Source organism: Erythrolamprus reginae, chromosome 4 (assembly GCF_031021105.1).
Source record: "Erythrolamprus reginae isolate rEryReg1 chromosome 4, rEryReg1.hap1, whole genome shotgun sequence".
Lineage (NCBI taxonomy): Eukaryota > Metazoa > Chordata > Lepidosauria > Squamata > Dipsadidae > Erythrolamprus > Erythrolamprus reginae.
Genome location: NC_091953.1, coordinates 81098564 through 81112830, shown reverse-complemented (window position 1 = coordinate 81112830; position 14267 = coordinate 81098564). Strand labels below are relative to the sequence as shown.

Below are 14267 nucleotides of genomic sequence, written 5' to 3'. Positions count from 1 at the left end.
GTTCTTTGGTCATCTGTTATCATAGTTGTTTGTTCATTTGTTTGTAAATATTTTGATATTAAATCGGCATCCAAATTTGAGACTTGGTAGAGTTGTTGATAAAAATTTTGAATAATTTGTTTTTTTTCGGAATTGGTCGTTTTCAGTTGTCCAAAAGGATCAACTAAAGTATCTATGTTTCTATCGGATTTTTGATGAGCTAATTTAAGAGAAAGCCAACGTCCTGGTTTATTGGCCGCTTCAAAATATGTTTGTTTCGCATTTTTAACCTTTTGGGCAATATGTTGTTGTGTTATTAAATTTATTTGATGTTTGATCGTATTTATTTCTAATAGGGTTATATTATTTTTAGGATCATTGCAGAGTAGCTTTTCTGCTTCTTGAAGAGAGATGTTTAGTTTTTGAAGTTGTGCATATTTTTCTTTGTTTTTGTTTGCTGTATATGAGATGTACACACCGCGTATATATGCTTTAGTGGCGTCCCATGCTATTTCGTTGGGTATCTCGCCATTAAAGTTAATTTGAATGAAAGGGGGGATATCATTCTGTATTTTATGTTGAAATTGTTTTTGGTTTATCACTGTTGAGTACATTGACCATCTATGCGGAATATTGTAAGTGTTGTCTTTTATTGTAAGTAGGAGGGGATTGTGGTCTGCCCAAGTTGCATTGAGTATTTGAACATCAATTATTTGATTTATTATTTCTATATTAGACCAAGCCATGTCAATACGTGAGCATGTTCGATGGGGGGGAGAAAAAAAGGTATATTGTGTAGATTTAGGGTGAAAGTATCTCCAAATGTCTTTTAAGGCATATTCATAGATTATTTGTTGAAAGGTAGAGGGAATGATGTTGCGAGTACGACACTTGGAGTTACCTTTATAATCCTTGTTTACATCAACTATTGCATTGAAGTCTCCAATTATCACAAAATTGTTAAGATCTAATTCTAATATTTTTTTGTGTAAATTTTTAAAATAGGGAGATTGTCTAACAGATGGTGCATATATTGATATTATATTTATTGTTCTTTTATTTTGTAAGGTTATTTGCACAATTAGTAATTGACCATTTTCATCGTTATATATTAATGTTGGGGAATAAATTTTTTTAACATATAAAACTATACCTCTCTTTTTTTCGGGGGCGGAAGCACAAAAGAATTCAAACTCAGATTTGATTTTAAAGTTGGGGATAACTAAAAGAGTGGTATCTTCATTTTTAATGTGGGTTTCTTGTAGTGAAATTACATCATAGTTGTTTTCAAATAGTTTATGGAATATTTTTTGTCTCTTTTTATATGAGTTCAGACCATTTATATTTGTTGAGAATAGTGTAATTTGGGGTTGTTTATTGTTGTAGTGTTGGTTCTTTAGATTTCTCCTTTCTTGCCTCAGCTCTTGCCCGGGTAACTGGTCCATGTTTGCTTGACTCGCCATTCTGAATTTGTAATTCTTGATCATTGTTTGTCTGATTGTCATCAAAGGTAGGTTCTTCATTTCGGGGAGTGTCTCTACTGTCGAATTCCTTAAGGGCCGATTGATCCATCTTCAAGATGTGGGCGTAGAAGTCTCTTGCATCTTCGGGAGTGGAAATTTTATATTTTTTGTCCAGAAGCGTGACCGTCATTCCCTCTGGTATCATCCACCTAAACTGTATAGATTCTCTATTTAATTTGGTGGCTAGCGTTTGATAGGGTTTGCGTTTCTCCCTTACTCGCTTTGGAATTTGGCGTAGTATTACTATATCTCGACCTTGGTGAGAAGTTGGATTATCCTTGGAGGCATTGTAAATTTCGTCTCTGAATTTTCTTTTGAGGAAACGTACATGGACCTCTCGTGGGAGTCTGTTCCGTCTAGCATATGAAGTTGTAAGCCGGTATACCTCGTCCATTTGTGCTAAAATTTCGTCCGTTGATTTATCAATGATTTTAGCTATTATTGTCGCCACCGTGTGAGGAAGGTCTTGTTGATCAGTTTCTGTAATATTTTGAAAACGCAAAAAAAAGGCTGATTTCTCGAGCTCCAGGTTCATAAGGGACTCTTCCAGGGATTTGTTGGTGTATTCTGCCTTCGCTTCTGAAAACTGGAATTTGGTGTCCATCCTGTTGGTTAATTCTTCAATATTATTTATTTTTTCTGTATTCTTGGTAATTGTTTCACAAACAACATCCATTTGGTCTTCCAATTTGGTCGTTCGCTCCTCAAGATGACCCGCATGATCTTGAATCTTCTTGATGTCCTGCTTCATTTCTCCCATCGTTCCTTTAATAGACTCAAAATTAATATCTAATGTGTCTTGCATTTTGTTCATCTTCTCCAGTAAGGCGTTTAGTGATATATTGGGAATTTCCTGTGTTTGTTGTTGGAGAGATGTTTTGTCTGACAAGTCAGTTGAACGTTGCTGAGTTGGATTTGGTGTTGCAGGCTGGTTGGGGTTTTTCTTCCAAGATTTCATAAGGGTTGGTTGATTTGAGGCAGACATTTTTATATTTTTATATTAAGGAGAGGTCGTTAGAGCAATATATAAATAGTATGTATAATGTAGTAAAAGGATTTATGTAGTGTAAAGAAATGTATGTAATGTATATGTAGTATCTATGTAATATGTAATATGTAATATGTATGTAATGTTGTCGGAAGTAGTGAGGTTAAAGTGATTAAGGTGGTATAGAAAGTTGCAGTTTATGTAGTAAAGGTTCTTTTGTTTTTTGGTTTTTGTTAAGATACAATTAGTAAAGAGTTGTTAAGAGAATATCAGAATTTGAATTTAAATTTGTTTCACTTAAGAAGTAACAAGAAAAGGACAATTTATATTTAAGATTCAGGTTATCAATAGAATAGCATTTGAATCAATATGTTTCCAGTAATAATATCACAATTTATGGAAAGGAAAAGGAAGGAGAGAGAAAGTGGGAAAAAGTAATAATTCAGTAGTACAATTATTCGGTATTCAATATAAGGGGAAAGTCAATCAATCAATCCGGGGGTTATTCTATTAAGGGTTTAAATCAGTTGAATCAGTTAAGTTGATTAAATCCAATAAATCTTAAAACATTGAATTACTATAAGTTACTATAAGTTGTAGAATCAAAAAGAAATCCAGTTACTATCTGGTCTTTAAAGTTAATTAAGGATAAGTAATAATAAAGTCTAAAGTCTAAAGTTTAATGTTAATATACAGTAAAACTATCAACTCAAAGTAATCTATCAGTATGTTCTACCTAAATATAGCACAATCTATCTTAATGTAATATAATATAATTTAATCTATATAAATAGTTCAATTGCTAGAGTAAATATTACAATATTTTATGAATTACAGAATTGGGTAAGGGGTTTTTGTCAATGTATATAGTCCAAAAATATCAAAATAAAATTTAAATAACTTAGAAGAAGTTCAATCCCAATCGATCCAAATCCAAGAGTTCTTAGTTCAGCAATATGGTGTTATTAAATTGATCAAGTTCGGTACAGTTCGGTTTCGTTATCAAAGAGTAAGGTCAATGATTTGTTTGCAGTTAATGAAGTAAATTTTAGTGACGCAGTTCCAGAGAGAAAAAAAAAAAAAGGGGGAGAGAGTAAAGAGTTAACAAGTTGTCCAGAGTTCCGGGTCAGTAAACATCCGATATTCAAGTGTCCTAGTATCAAAGTGTCCAAATTCAATTTCCAAATATCCAAAAGTATCCAAAAGTAATCCAATATGTGCAAAATTGTCCAAAAGAAAAAAGGTAGTAGTAGTAAAAAGTGAAAAAAGGTAAAAATATCTATGTATGAAATTCAAAAGTAAACAAACTTTATTTATTTATTATTAAACTAGAAAAATAAAAGTTAAGGCAAAAAAGGGTATGGAAGGGAAAGGAAGGGTAAGTGGTAGGTAGAAAAAAAAAATAGGGTCGGAGTTTTCCGGTTGCTGTTTTAAGTCTTATCTGCTTTACTTTTTTTTTTTTCCAACTAGTCAAGGTGTTATTTCAAAGACAAATAGCAAAAAAGTTGTTGCGGGGGGTTTAAACTTTCTCCTACCTTCAAAGCACGTTACTTAAACCTTCTCTCCTTGCGAAAATTTAAAGTATAGATGATAGTTCTAAGGCAAGTCAAAATCTCAGATAGACGTGGCGAAAATTCATTCTAAAAACCTTCAAGTAAAATCCGCCGAGTCATCGTCGCCATCTTTGCCAGGGGGCTCGTAACACTCACAGATCGAAGTCGCCGCCTCTCACTCTTCAGACTCAGAAAAAGAGTCGTGATGTCCCTTTCGCAAGGAGTAATCCAACACGTATGCCACAAATCCAAAAACCGTCCTCAGTCCTTCTGCAGCAAGCAATAACACCCCCAAAGGTATTTGTCGTTACCGCGGCTTCCAAGATAAAGCAGAGCGCAGCGCTTCCGGATCAGCAAAAAAAAGCTGATCTCTTTGGTTGATGATTTGGGGGATCTCCCGTCCCCCGGGGGGGGGTCCGCCGAACGCCCCCGGGTACACGCAAACTTCCCCTCAAAGACCTTGGGCTCTACGGGTCCGCGGTCGCCCGATAGGGCAATCAAACAACGCAAAAGGCCAGATGTAACCCGGAGAACCGGGAAACACACAGCGACAGCACCGCACCACAACCGGAAGTCTTTAATTTAATCTTTATATACCTGTTTTTTGCCTCTTTTTTATTGAAAGGTTGCTCGTGTGGTTGTCACTTCTCGGAATTATGCAGATTTTGCAAATGAGGCTACCTTTGAAATTAAGGTAAGTAGATTTATTATTTTAGAAATTTTAGAAAACGAATACTAGACTTAAAGCTAGTACATATTTTAGTGTTGTGCTATATAAACTCATATATATTGAAATAAGATTACAAGGTATTACAAGATATATTTTAAAGTATAAAATGGAGAACATTATTTTTTGGATTGAAATACACTTACAGGAAAAACTACAAAATAACTTAAATTTTTAATGTGAGATTTGAAGTGCTAAATTGTAGTCAGCATAAGTAGCCCTGCAGTATTGCCTCTAACCACTGTACAACCTTGGCGCCTATGATGCTAAGTGTATGAAGATACTCAAATATTTTAAAAATACAACATGACCACTTGTATTTATTGTTTGCAGAAATATGACCTCCATCGCTTGGAAGAGGGTCCTCCTACCACAACTGTACTGACTCGAGAACAAGGTTTCCAATACTATAAAACTATGCAAACTATTCGGCGCATGGAACTGAAAGCAGACCAGCTGTATAAACAAAAGATTATTCGGGGGTTTTGCCATTTATATGATGGCCAGGTGGGTAGTAGATTTCATCAAATGCTCTTTCATTTTACTTACACTGTTACAGGTAAAAGAAGAATTATGAAGAATTCTATGTCTTGACTCTACAAATACAAATTCCTTGGTGGTTGAAAAAGGTGAACACTTATAATTTTGCAAAATGCTTGACTTTCATGAATATCTTCATTGGGGAGAGTTGGTAATGTGTAGTTGGTGGAAACAGTGTACTTTGATCAAATGGCTAGTGCCAATATTTTTATTTTAGTCTGGTTACCTTGAATGGTAGAGATTATACCATAGTACGTTTAAATTCTTCAAATCTTTTATGGTTGTTTCCCTCCCTTTTTTATTTATATGTATTTTGTATCCTTAAGATTCTGCTCCCATGCTCTTTGAAAAGTTTTAATGTTTTTCCTAACCTGTTAATCTTTAATATACACTGCATTGCTGTTGTCTTTGCTAAGATTACTTACATATATCTGGACCAGATATATACAAGGCCTGCAGGCTGCATCCGGCCTGCAAAGGGCCAGATGGGCCCCGCGAGACCACCCTGCAGACAGCAAGGGACTGCCCCCACTAGGCCTGGCTCACCCCGGCACACACACAGGAGTGAGTGGCGCATGTGGAGACTGATGAAGTTCGGCAACTGCTGCATCCCACTACCACACTCGGGTTCTGCAGCCCACATAGTGAGGTCGGTTTGAGTACTGCAACTGCAGGCCTAGCCCTCCAAGCAGCAGGCAGAGGCTCAGGGAGAGGACCGTGATCTAGCCTGCTGAACGTGCCAGGCATCCACACTGCTGTTTGTTTTTGTTTGCCCGCAGCCACCACGGGTGGAATGGAGCAGGCGGCCATGTGGCTGCCTGATGGGCCGAATCACATGCCTCCTTCTGTGCCTCTGCCTCCAAGTGCTCCTGGTGCCACCACCATGCCACTGTCCAAACTTCTTGGCAGGACACGTTTCCCATCTGTTTCCCACCACACACACACACACACACACACACACAATGGCCCCAGCAAATGGGAAAGGAGTCTCAGTACCAAGGGAACAACCGAGATTCTCTTGTCTACCCCACCTGAGCCTAGCCCCAGAGCTGCCCCATGCGGCCTACACCTGTGCATCTCGGGCCCCTTTAGCCACTCCACTCTACTACCTGCCTCACTTCGCTTCGTGTTGCAGTGGGGGCACCAGCAACAGCTGCCCCCTCCAGCAGGAGCTTCACTGCCCCTTAGCTCCCTCCAGACCAGGAAGCCCAGCCCAGACAAAGAGAGGAAGCACAACAGCAGCCTGGAGGAGGAGGCAAACACAGGCAGGAATTCCCCTCTGGGAAGCAAGGCTGGACCTCTGAGTCCCTGCGCTCTAGGAGTCCCTTCACTCTGGGAGCTCAAGGACCAGGCACCCGCCGCCCAAGGCTCCAGGTTGCCCATGCCAGGAGGCCCCCATACAGCCTGAGAGGATTAGTGAGGCTAAGTGGATCAGGCTGTAAAGCACTGTAGAGTGGTTTATAAGTCTAATTGGTATTTCAATGCTGTTGGTTTGTTTTTCTACAGGAAGCATGCTGTGTTGGACTTGAGGCAGCTATAAATCGAACAGATCATTTGATCACTGCCTACCGAGCTCACGGCTTTACCTATACGCGTGGAATTTCAGTTCGAGAAATTCTTGCTGAACTCACAGGTTCGTCTACCAAAATGAAATGTAAATATGGAAAGGAGAAATACCACCGCAGATAGATCTAGAAGGATTAAGTTCTGATTGCATTTCTATAATGAAAACCACCCTAATTTGCTTAGTATACCTTTGCTCAAGTGGATAACAGAGGTCATATACTATTCATATAGAGGGTGCCTTGGCTCAGTGGTTAAAAGAGGCTAAGCTTGTCAACTGCAAAGCTGATCTCCCGGGTTCGAGGCCCAGGTGCTATGCAGTGGGTTGAACTCCCATTACTTGCTCCAGCTCCTGCCAAGCTAGAAGTTTGAAAACATGCAAATACAAGTACATAAATAGGTACTACTTGGGAGGGAAGGTAACATCATTCCATGCATCTCAGTGTATAATCGTGCTTCCTTAGCTAAGAAATGGTGATGAGCACCATCTCCTAGAATCAGAAATGACTGGATAAGGAAACCTTTACATTTATATTACTAGTACAGCCCCAATGTATATTGTGTTTTTAATATTTCAGGTCGAATAGGTGGTTGTGCTAAAGGCAAAGGTGGCTCAATGCACATGTATGCCAAAAACTTCTATGGTGGCAATGGTATTGTTGGTGCCCAGGTAAGGTTCATTAATCAAACTAGCTTTTTTATTGCAATGTGGCTAAAGCTTTTAATACAGTGGAACCCCGACATAAGAGCTGCTCTACTTAAGAGCAACTTGAGATAAGAGCTGGGAGGGGAGAGATATTTTTGTTCTACTTACAAGCCCAAATTCGAGATACAAGCGCCAAGGAGCTGTCTCCTGAAGCCAAACGCTAACTTCCGCGTTCGGCTTCAGGAGACAGCTGCGAAGCGGCGCGCGTGTTTTAAAAGGTTGCAGCTGGCCTGGGGGGCTCGGGGGGGTGCTTGCAGCTTTCTTTCTTGCTCTTTTTCTTTCTCTCTTTTACCTTCCCTTCCTCTATTTCTTCTTTTCTTTCTCCTTCCCACCTTCTTCCCTCCCTCCCTCCCTTCACTCATTCCTCTCTTACTCTCCCCTTTCATAAGTTTCCTTGCTTCCTTCCTCTGTTCCTGTCCCTTCCCTCTTTCCTTCCTTCCTTCCCACCCTCCGTCCATTCATTCACCCATTCCTCTCTTGATCGCTTAAAGCCGGTCCCTGGTGCAAAAAGGGTTGGGGACCTCTGTCCTACAGGATTGGGTGGCAGAGAAGTTGAACATATGTAAATTTAAAAGTTTAAGAAAGTTTACAAGTTAAGTGAAAGAAACTTCATTATTCATTTATATGTACATGTACATTTCTTCATTAAAAACATGTCTTTCTGCATAATTTAGACTAACTTTGTGAGTTTTTTGAGGGCTGGAACCAATTAAAATTATTTACATTAATTCCTATGGGGAAAAGTCGTTCGAGATAAGAGCTGCTCGACTTAAGAGCCCAGGTCCGGAACGAATTAAACTCGTATCTCGAGGTACCACTGTATTTATCATATTAGATATTTCATTACTTTTATAATTCTGTGCAGGATGCTTTATCCTGAATACTTTTTTTTACAATCTAACAGTTAAATTGCCGATTGCATAATGTGGAACAATGTCACAAGACATGATGATTATAACCAATTATGGCATGACTTTAAAGATGGATTAAATGAATTCAGGAAAAGGAAGATTTATCAAGGACACTTAATCTTGAGATTCAGTGTTATTTCTGGTTGCTGACAGCTTATCTCCATATGCCAGCTTGGGGAAAACAATAGGAGATGGATATGGCTGATACTCTGTGTACAAACAGTCTGCATCTGATTGACCATTATAAGAAACAAGGTGGTTAGGATGGCTTACCTACTGCATATAATATCTTATAGGTTCCTTTGGGAGCTGGTATTGCTTTGGCATGTAAATACTTTGGGAAAGATGAGATTTGTGTGACATTGTACGGTGATGGTGCTGCAAATCAGGTAGGTTTCCAGGTATATTCAATTAGATGCATATTTCTATACAGCACTATCCAATTTGACATAATATGCCCATAATTGCCTTTAAACACAAACAGGTGTGCCAATACTAAGGCAGCTGGATTTAGCTGGAAACTTCTTAGGAGTTTTTCTCATGCTGCTGTAGCAGTGGTGCGCTTAAGCTCTACAATGCAAACAGTCTGATTAAAGTAGTTTTACATGTAGAGCAAGTGATTTGCACTGCGGAATTTGCTCGTGCTGAAGGTTTGATTGTAATTTGATTTGGATAATCTTTCCTTGGTTTCCAATAAAAGGATTAACTTCAGTACTAGTACTTCAGATAGACACAAGCAAATTGGACAATATCTGACAGTTAAATTATATCTAGACTAAAAAGGGAATAATGCCTTAGCTGTATATTTATTTATAATGAAATAGTTGAATTTGCCAACTGCAAGAATATATGTAAATATCTCTAAAATCTGTTAATATTCTTCCAGGGTCAAATATTTGAAACTTATAATATGGCAGCCTTGTGGAAGCTGCCATGCATTTTTATCTGTGAGAACAATAGATATGGAATGGGTACTTCTGTGGAGAGAGCTGCAGCCAGCACAGATTATTACAAAAGAGGAGACTTTATTCCAGGTCTTAGGGTAAAATATTTACTATTCTCGATTTTTTAACAAGAAAGATGATACAGTAATACTTTTGAGTAAACCTTTGCTTTGTTTTTTCACTAGGTTGATGGCATGGATGTTCTTGCTGTAAGAGAAGCTGCAAAATTTGCTGCTGACCACTGTCGAGCAGGAAAAGTAAGTATGAGTAGAAATGGCTACATTTCTAGTCATACCCATGACTATATAGTATGTGGGTATGTTTGAATATTTAAGGTAGGCAGAATTTCAGATAAATTTATTCTGTTTCAAATACATGTAACAATACTAAAGTAGGAAGTACTTTTAGCTCCATTTGCAAACTACTTTTTGTGCTCCAAATCTAGCAACCTGGTGGCCGTGCATTGTGCCTCCCAAGGACACCTCCATCTGTCTATCCATTACTCAGGGGGGGGGGGGAATTTGACCCCCTCCGAGAGGGTCCGCAACTTAGGCATCTTCCTCTATCCAAAGCTGACTTTGGAACATCATCTTTCAGTTGTGGCGAGGGGGGCGTTTGCAGCCTTATTTGGACAGGGAGTCTCTACTCACAGTTACTCATGCCCTTATCACCTTGAGATTCGACTACTATAATGCTGTTTACATGGGGCTGCCTTTGAAGAGTGTTCGGAAACTACCAATTGTGCAAAATGCAGCTGCGCGAGCGGTCATGGGCCTTCCTAGGCATGCCCATGTTTCTCCAGCACTCTGCGGACTGCATTGGCTGCTGATTGGTTTCCGGACACAATTCAAAGTGTTTGTTATGACCTATAAAGCTCTACATGGAATCGGACCAGATTATTGCAGGACCGCCTTCTGCTGCATGAGTCCCAGCGACCAGTTAGGTCCCACAGAGTAGGCCTTCTCCAGGTCCCGCCAACTAGACAATGTCACTTGGTGGGACCTAGGGGGAAAGCTTTCTCTGTAGGCCCTCTGGAATCAGCTCCCCCCAGAGATTCGTACTGCCCCCACCCCCCACCTCCCACTACCTTCGGTAAGAGTCTAAAGATTCATCTATGCCGCCAGGCTTGGGGCCATTAGAATCTAGCCCCCTGGCCGAAGAATGATATGTATGTTGTTGTTGAGTGGAAACAATTAATTTGTAATATAATGGGGATTTTACTTTAGATAAATGGGTTTTATATTAATTGGATTTAGGATTTATATTGCATTGTTCTTTTTATATGTTGTAAGCTGCCCCGAGTTCCCGGAGAGGGGCAGCATATAAATCCAATAAATAAACAAATAAATAAAATATGATGTAAATATTATACAAATAATAGAAATCAAATGAAGGCTTGATTTAAATCTTGCAGACTTGATCCAGCATCTTCGGGGCTATGATTATTATTGAACAACATATCCATTTCTACTTTTATAAATCATAAACATGGTACTTAAGTTTTATTAACCTAGTATGGGAATAAATAAGTTAATTTCAGATGAAGAAATAAAGAGGCAGCATACTCAAAAAAGACACAATAGCAATAGCACTTAAACTTATATACCACTTCACAGTGCTTTACAGCCCTCTCTAAGCATATTGTCCCCAACCATCTGGATCTTCATTTTATTCACCTCGGAAGGATGGAATGCTGAATCAACCTTGAACCTGGTGAGATTCGAACTACCGAACCACTGGCATCTGGCAATCAGCAGAAGTTGCCTGCAGTACTACATTCTAAACACTGCATCACCACAACTCTCAATTATAACTAAATAGTCATACATATCATTAAAGTTATGATTATCCAATAAACATCAGAACAAAGGGTATGTGCACCTGTCATAGGTGAAATGAAGGAATATTCTGTGGCAAATGAAGGTAAATATCCCGGGATAATGTGGCAGGATTGGCCGCTAGGACTAAAGCTTTACACTTCTGAGCTTTCAGGCTCATGCTGGAGCCCATCATCAGGGAACTTCTCTCTCTCCAGAAGTGAGTGCAATATTTTGATTCCTGGATGATGAGCACAAGCCTGAAAGCTTGGAAGAATAAAACCTTGACCCCAGCGACTGACACAAAAGGACCTAGTTGCAACATTGAGAAAGAATGCATATGGGTAATGGGAAGGCAAGATTTGGAGAAAAGGAGAACCTAGCATTGGATTGGGTAAATGCAATATGAAAGAATTCCGTTACCAATTCTTAAAAAGCAACATAAACATGCAACTTTCCACATGGATGTCATTACCAGTTTAATACCAGGTTATCACAATAACATTTTATATTGTGAACCACATAACCAAACAGACCCTCTCATAACAGTTCTTGGCAAATCCATTTTTAAATTAAACAGCCCAATATAAATACAGGCATTCCTCAACTTAAAAGCACAATTGAGACTGAAACTTCTGCTACCAAGTGATATGGTCATAAAGTGAGGCATGCCTGATTTTACTATAGTCTTTAAGCTATTCATTGGAATTTTAGGCAAATCATGCAGTCATAAAGCAAATCTAACTTCCCTACTGACTTTGCTTCCCTTTGGGAAAGTCCTAGATGGCAATCCCATGACCCCAGGATGCTGCAACTGTCATAAATACATGCTGGTTGCCAAGCACCCAAGCACTGATCTTGTGGCTGTGAGGACACAATGATAGTCATAAGTGCAAGGACTGGTCATTAGTCACTATTTTCAACATAACTTCAAATTATTGTTAAATGTATGGTCATAAGTCAAGGTGTACTTGTAATAAAGAATTTCCCCTTCTTTATTAAATGAGGTTTGAGGAATTTTTCAGAGTTTTCCAAGCATTCTAAAAGTGGGAATAAGAACTGCAATTACCATAACTGTTCAGCACAAATTTATTTATTTATTTATTCGACTTCTATGCCGCCCAATCCTGAAGGACCAATTTAACCAACTCTCAAGAGTAGTCCGCATTTATGACTCTTACAAATTAAATAAATCCCAGTTACTTATACCAGAAATGTATTGGAATGAAATGTAAGTTCCTGAAATTCTATTCAAGTCTAAGCATTAAATAGTGAATGTAAATACTTTAAACATATACATGTTTTAGGGAACATTTGTAATATTTTTGTTGCTGGCTTGATCAGTAAGGTGAAAAAATGTTGAGAGCTACTGGTCTAAATGATCATCTTAAACTGGCATGCCTGTATACATTTAGTAAAATCAAGGCACTGGTTTCAAAGTTATTAAAGACTTCCATTTTAACAGGGTCCTATTGTGATGGAGCTACAAACATATCGTTATCATGGGCATAGTATGAGTGATCCTGGAGTCAGGTACAATAATTCTTGATTGTTGAATACATGGTTATTAGTGGTGAGAAAAATAAATTGTTATGTAGCATAGTTGAAGAAACAGCAGCAAATGCAAATACTTTACCTTCAGAACCACCTTCTACCGCACGAATCCCAGCGGCCGGTAAGGTCCCACAGAGTTGGCCTTCTCCGGGTCCCGTCGACTAAACAATGTCATTTGGCAGGCCCCAGGGGAAGAGCCTTCTCTGTGGCGGCCCTGGCCCTCTGGAATCAACTACCCCCGGAGATTAGAACGGCCACCACCCTCCTTTTCTTTCGCAAATTACTCAAGACCCACCCATATCGCCAGGCATGGGGGAACTGAGACACCTCCCCAGGCTTTTATATTTTATGTTTGGTATGTATGTGTTGTATGGTTTTAAATGATGGGGTTGTATATGTCTTTTCTCTTTTAATATTAGATTTGTTCCACTGTAATATTCCACTGTTCCACTGTTTTTTATTATTGTTGTGAGCTGCCCCGAGTCTTCGGAGAGGGGCGGCATACAAATCTAATAAATTACTACTACTACTACTACTACTACTACTACTACTATTATTATTATTATTATTATTATTATTATTATTATTATTATTATTATTACAAACTAGAAGCAGAAAAAAAGAGAAGACTACCAATCTCTTCTACTACATAATCTTGCATATATTTAATCATTTTCTTAAAATGAGGAAATTAAAATAGAGATTTTTTTTTCACACTGTGGCTTGTATCCTCTTCATACCTTTGTAGGGATTACATGATAAAACTTTGTGAGGGCAAGGCAGGAGTGTTGTCAAAATACATACTGGACTTTGGATCCTACTTGGCTTATTTAAGACAGCTACAGGCTTGCCCAGGCAAAATAGTGAGTTTTAACAGTTTTCCCATTTTGCCTGGCATGCCTGCAGGATAGTTACATTACTGAAAGTCTGAGAAGTCATGTATTAAATTAAAATTGAATTATTAAATTAGGTAGTATATTTCTTAGCCATCTCTAAATAGTGTTATTGGCACTGGAGCATTTGGAAACTAATAATAAGGAACTAACCAACATCTTATGTAAATATGGGCTATTAGTATGAATGGTTTGTAAACTTTCCTGTTAATCAAAATAAAGCAAAATACGATTTAAACATGGCTTAAGCCAGTGATGGCGAACCTATGGCATGGGTGTCAGTGGTGGCATGCGGAGCCTTATCTGCTGGCACGCGAGCTGTTGCCCTAGCTCAGCTCCAATGTGCCTGTGTATGCTGGCCAGCTGTTTTTTGCTTCACACAGAGACTCTGGGAGGTGTTTTGGCTTCTAGAGAGCCTCTGAGGGTATAGGAGAAGGTGTTTTTACCCACCCACTCCAGCTCCAAGTAAACCTTTGAAGCCTAGGGAGGGCAAAACACGAGCCTACTGGGCCCACCAGAAGTTGGGAAACAGGCTGTTTCCTGCCTCCAAAGGGCCTCTGAGGGGGCAG

General features: G+C 39.0%; 1 protein-coding gene across 4 annotated transcripts in view; it reads left to right on the top strand.

Moving 5' to 3' along the window:
* Window positions 1-14267, top strand: part of PDHA1 (pyruvate dehydrogenase E1 subunit alpha 1) — a 54971-nt gene that overhangs the window by 35350 nt on the left and 5354 nt on the right. For all 4 annotated transcript variants that reach the window (XM_070750636.1, XM_070750634.1, XM_070750633.1 and 1 more), the window contains 8 exons: window positions 4669-4737; window positions 5104-5277; window positions 6817-6943; window positions 7452-7543; window positions 8787-8879; window positions 9377-9532; window positions 9620-9691; window positions 12717-12784. In XM_070750636.1, coding sequence (XP_070606737.1) covers window positions 5188-5277; window positions 6817-6943; window positions 7452-7543; window positions 8787-8879; window positions 9377-9532; window positions 9620-9691; window positions 12717-12784 — 698 coding nt within the window. In that variant the 5' untranslated portion in view covers window positions 4669-4737; window positions 5104-5187. The remainder of the gene's footprint in view (window positions 1-4668; window positions 4738-5103; window positions 5278-6816; window positions 6944-7451; window positions 7544-8786; window positions 8880-9376; window positions 9533-9619; window positions 9692-12716; window positions 12785-14267) is intronic.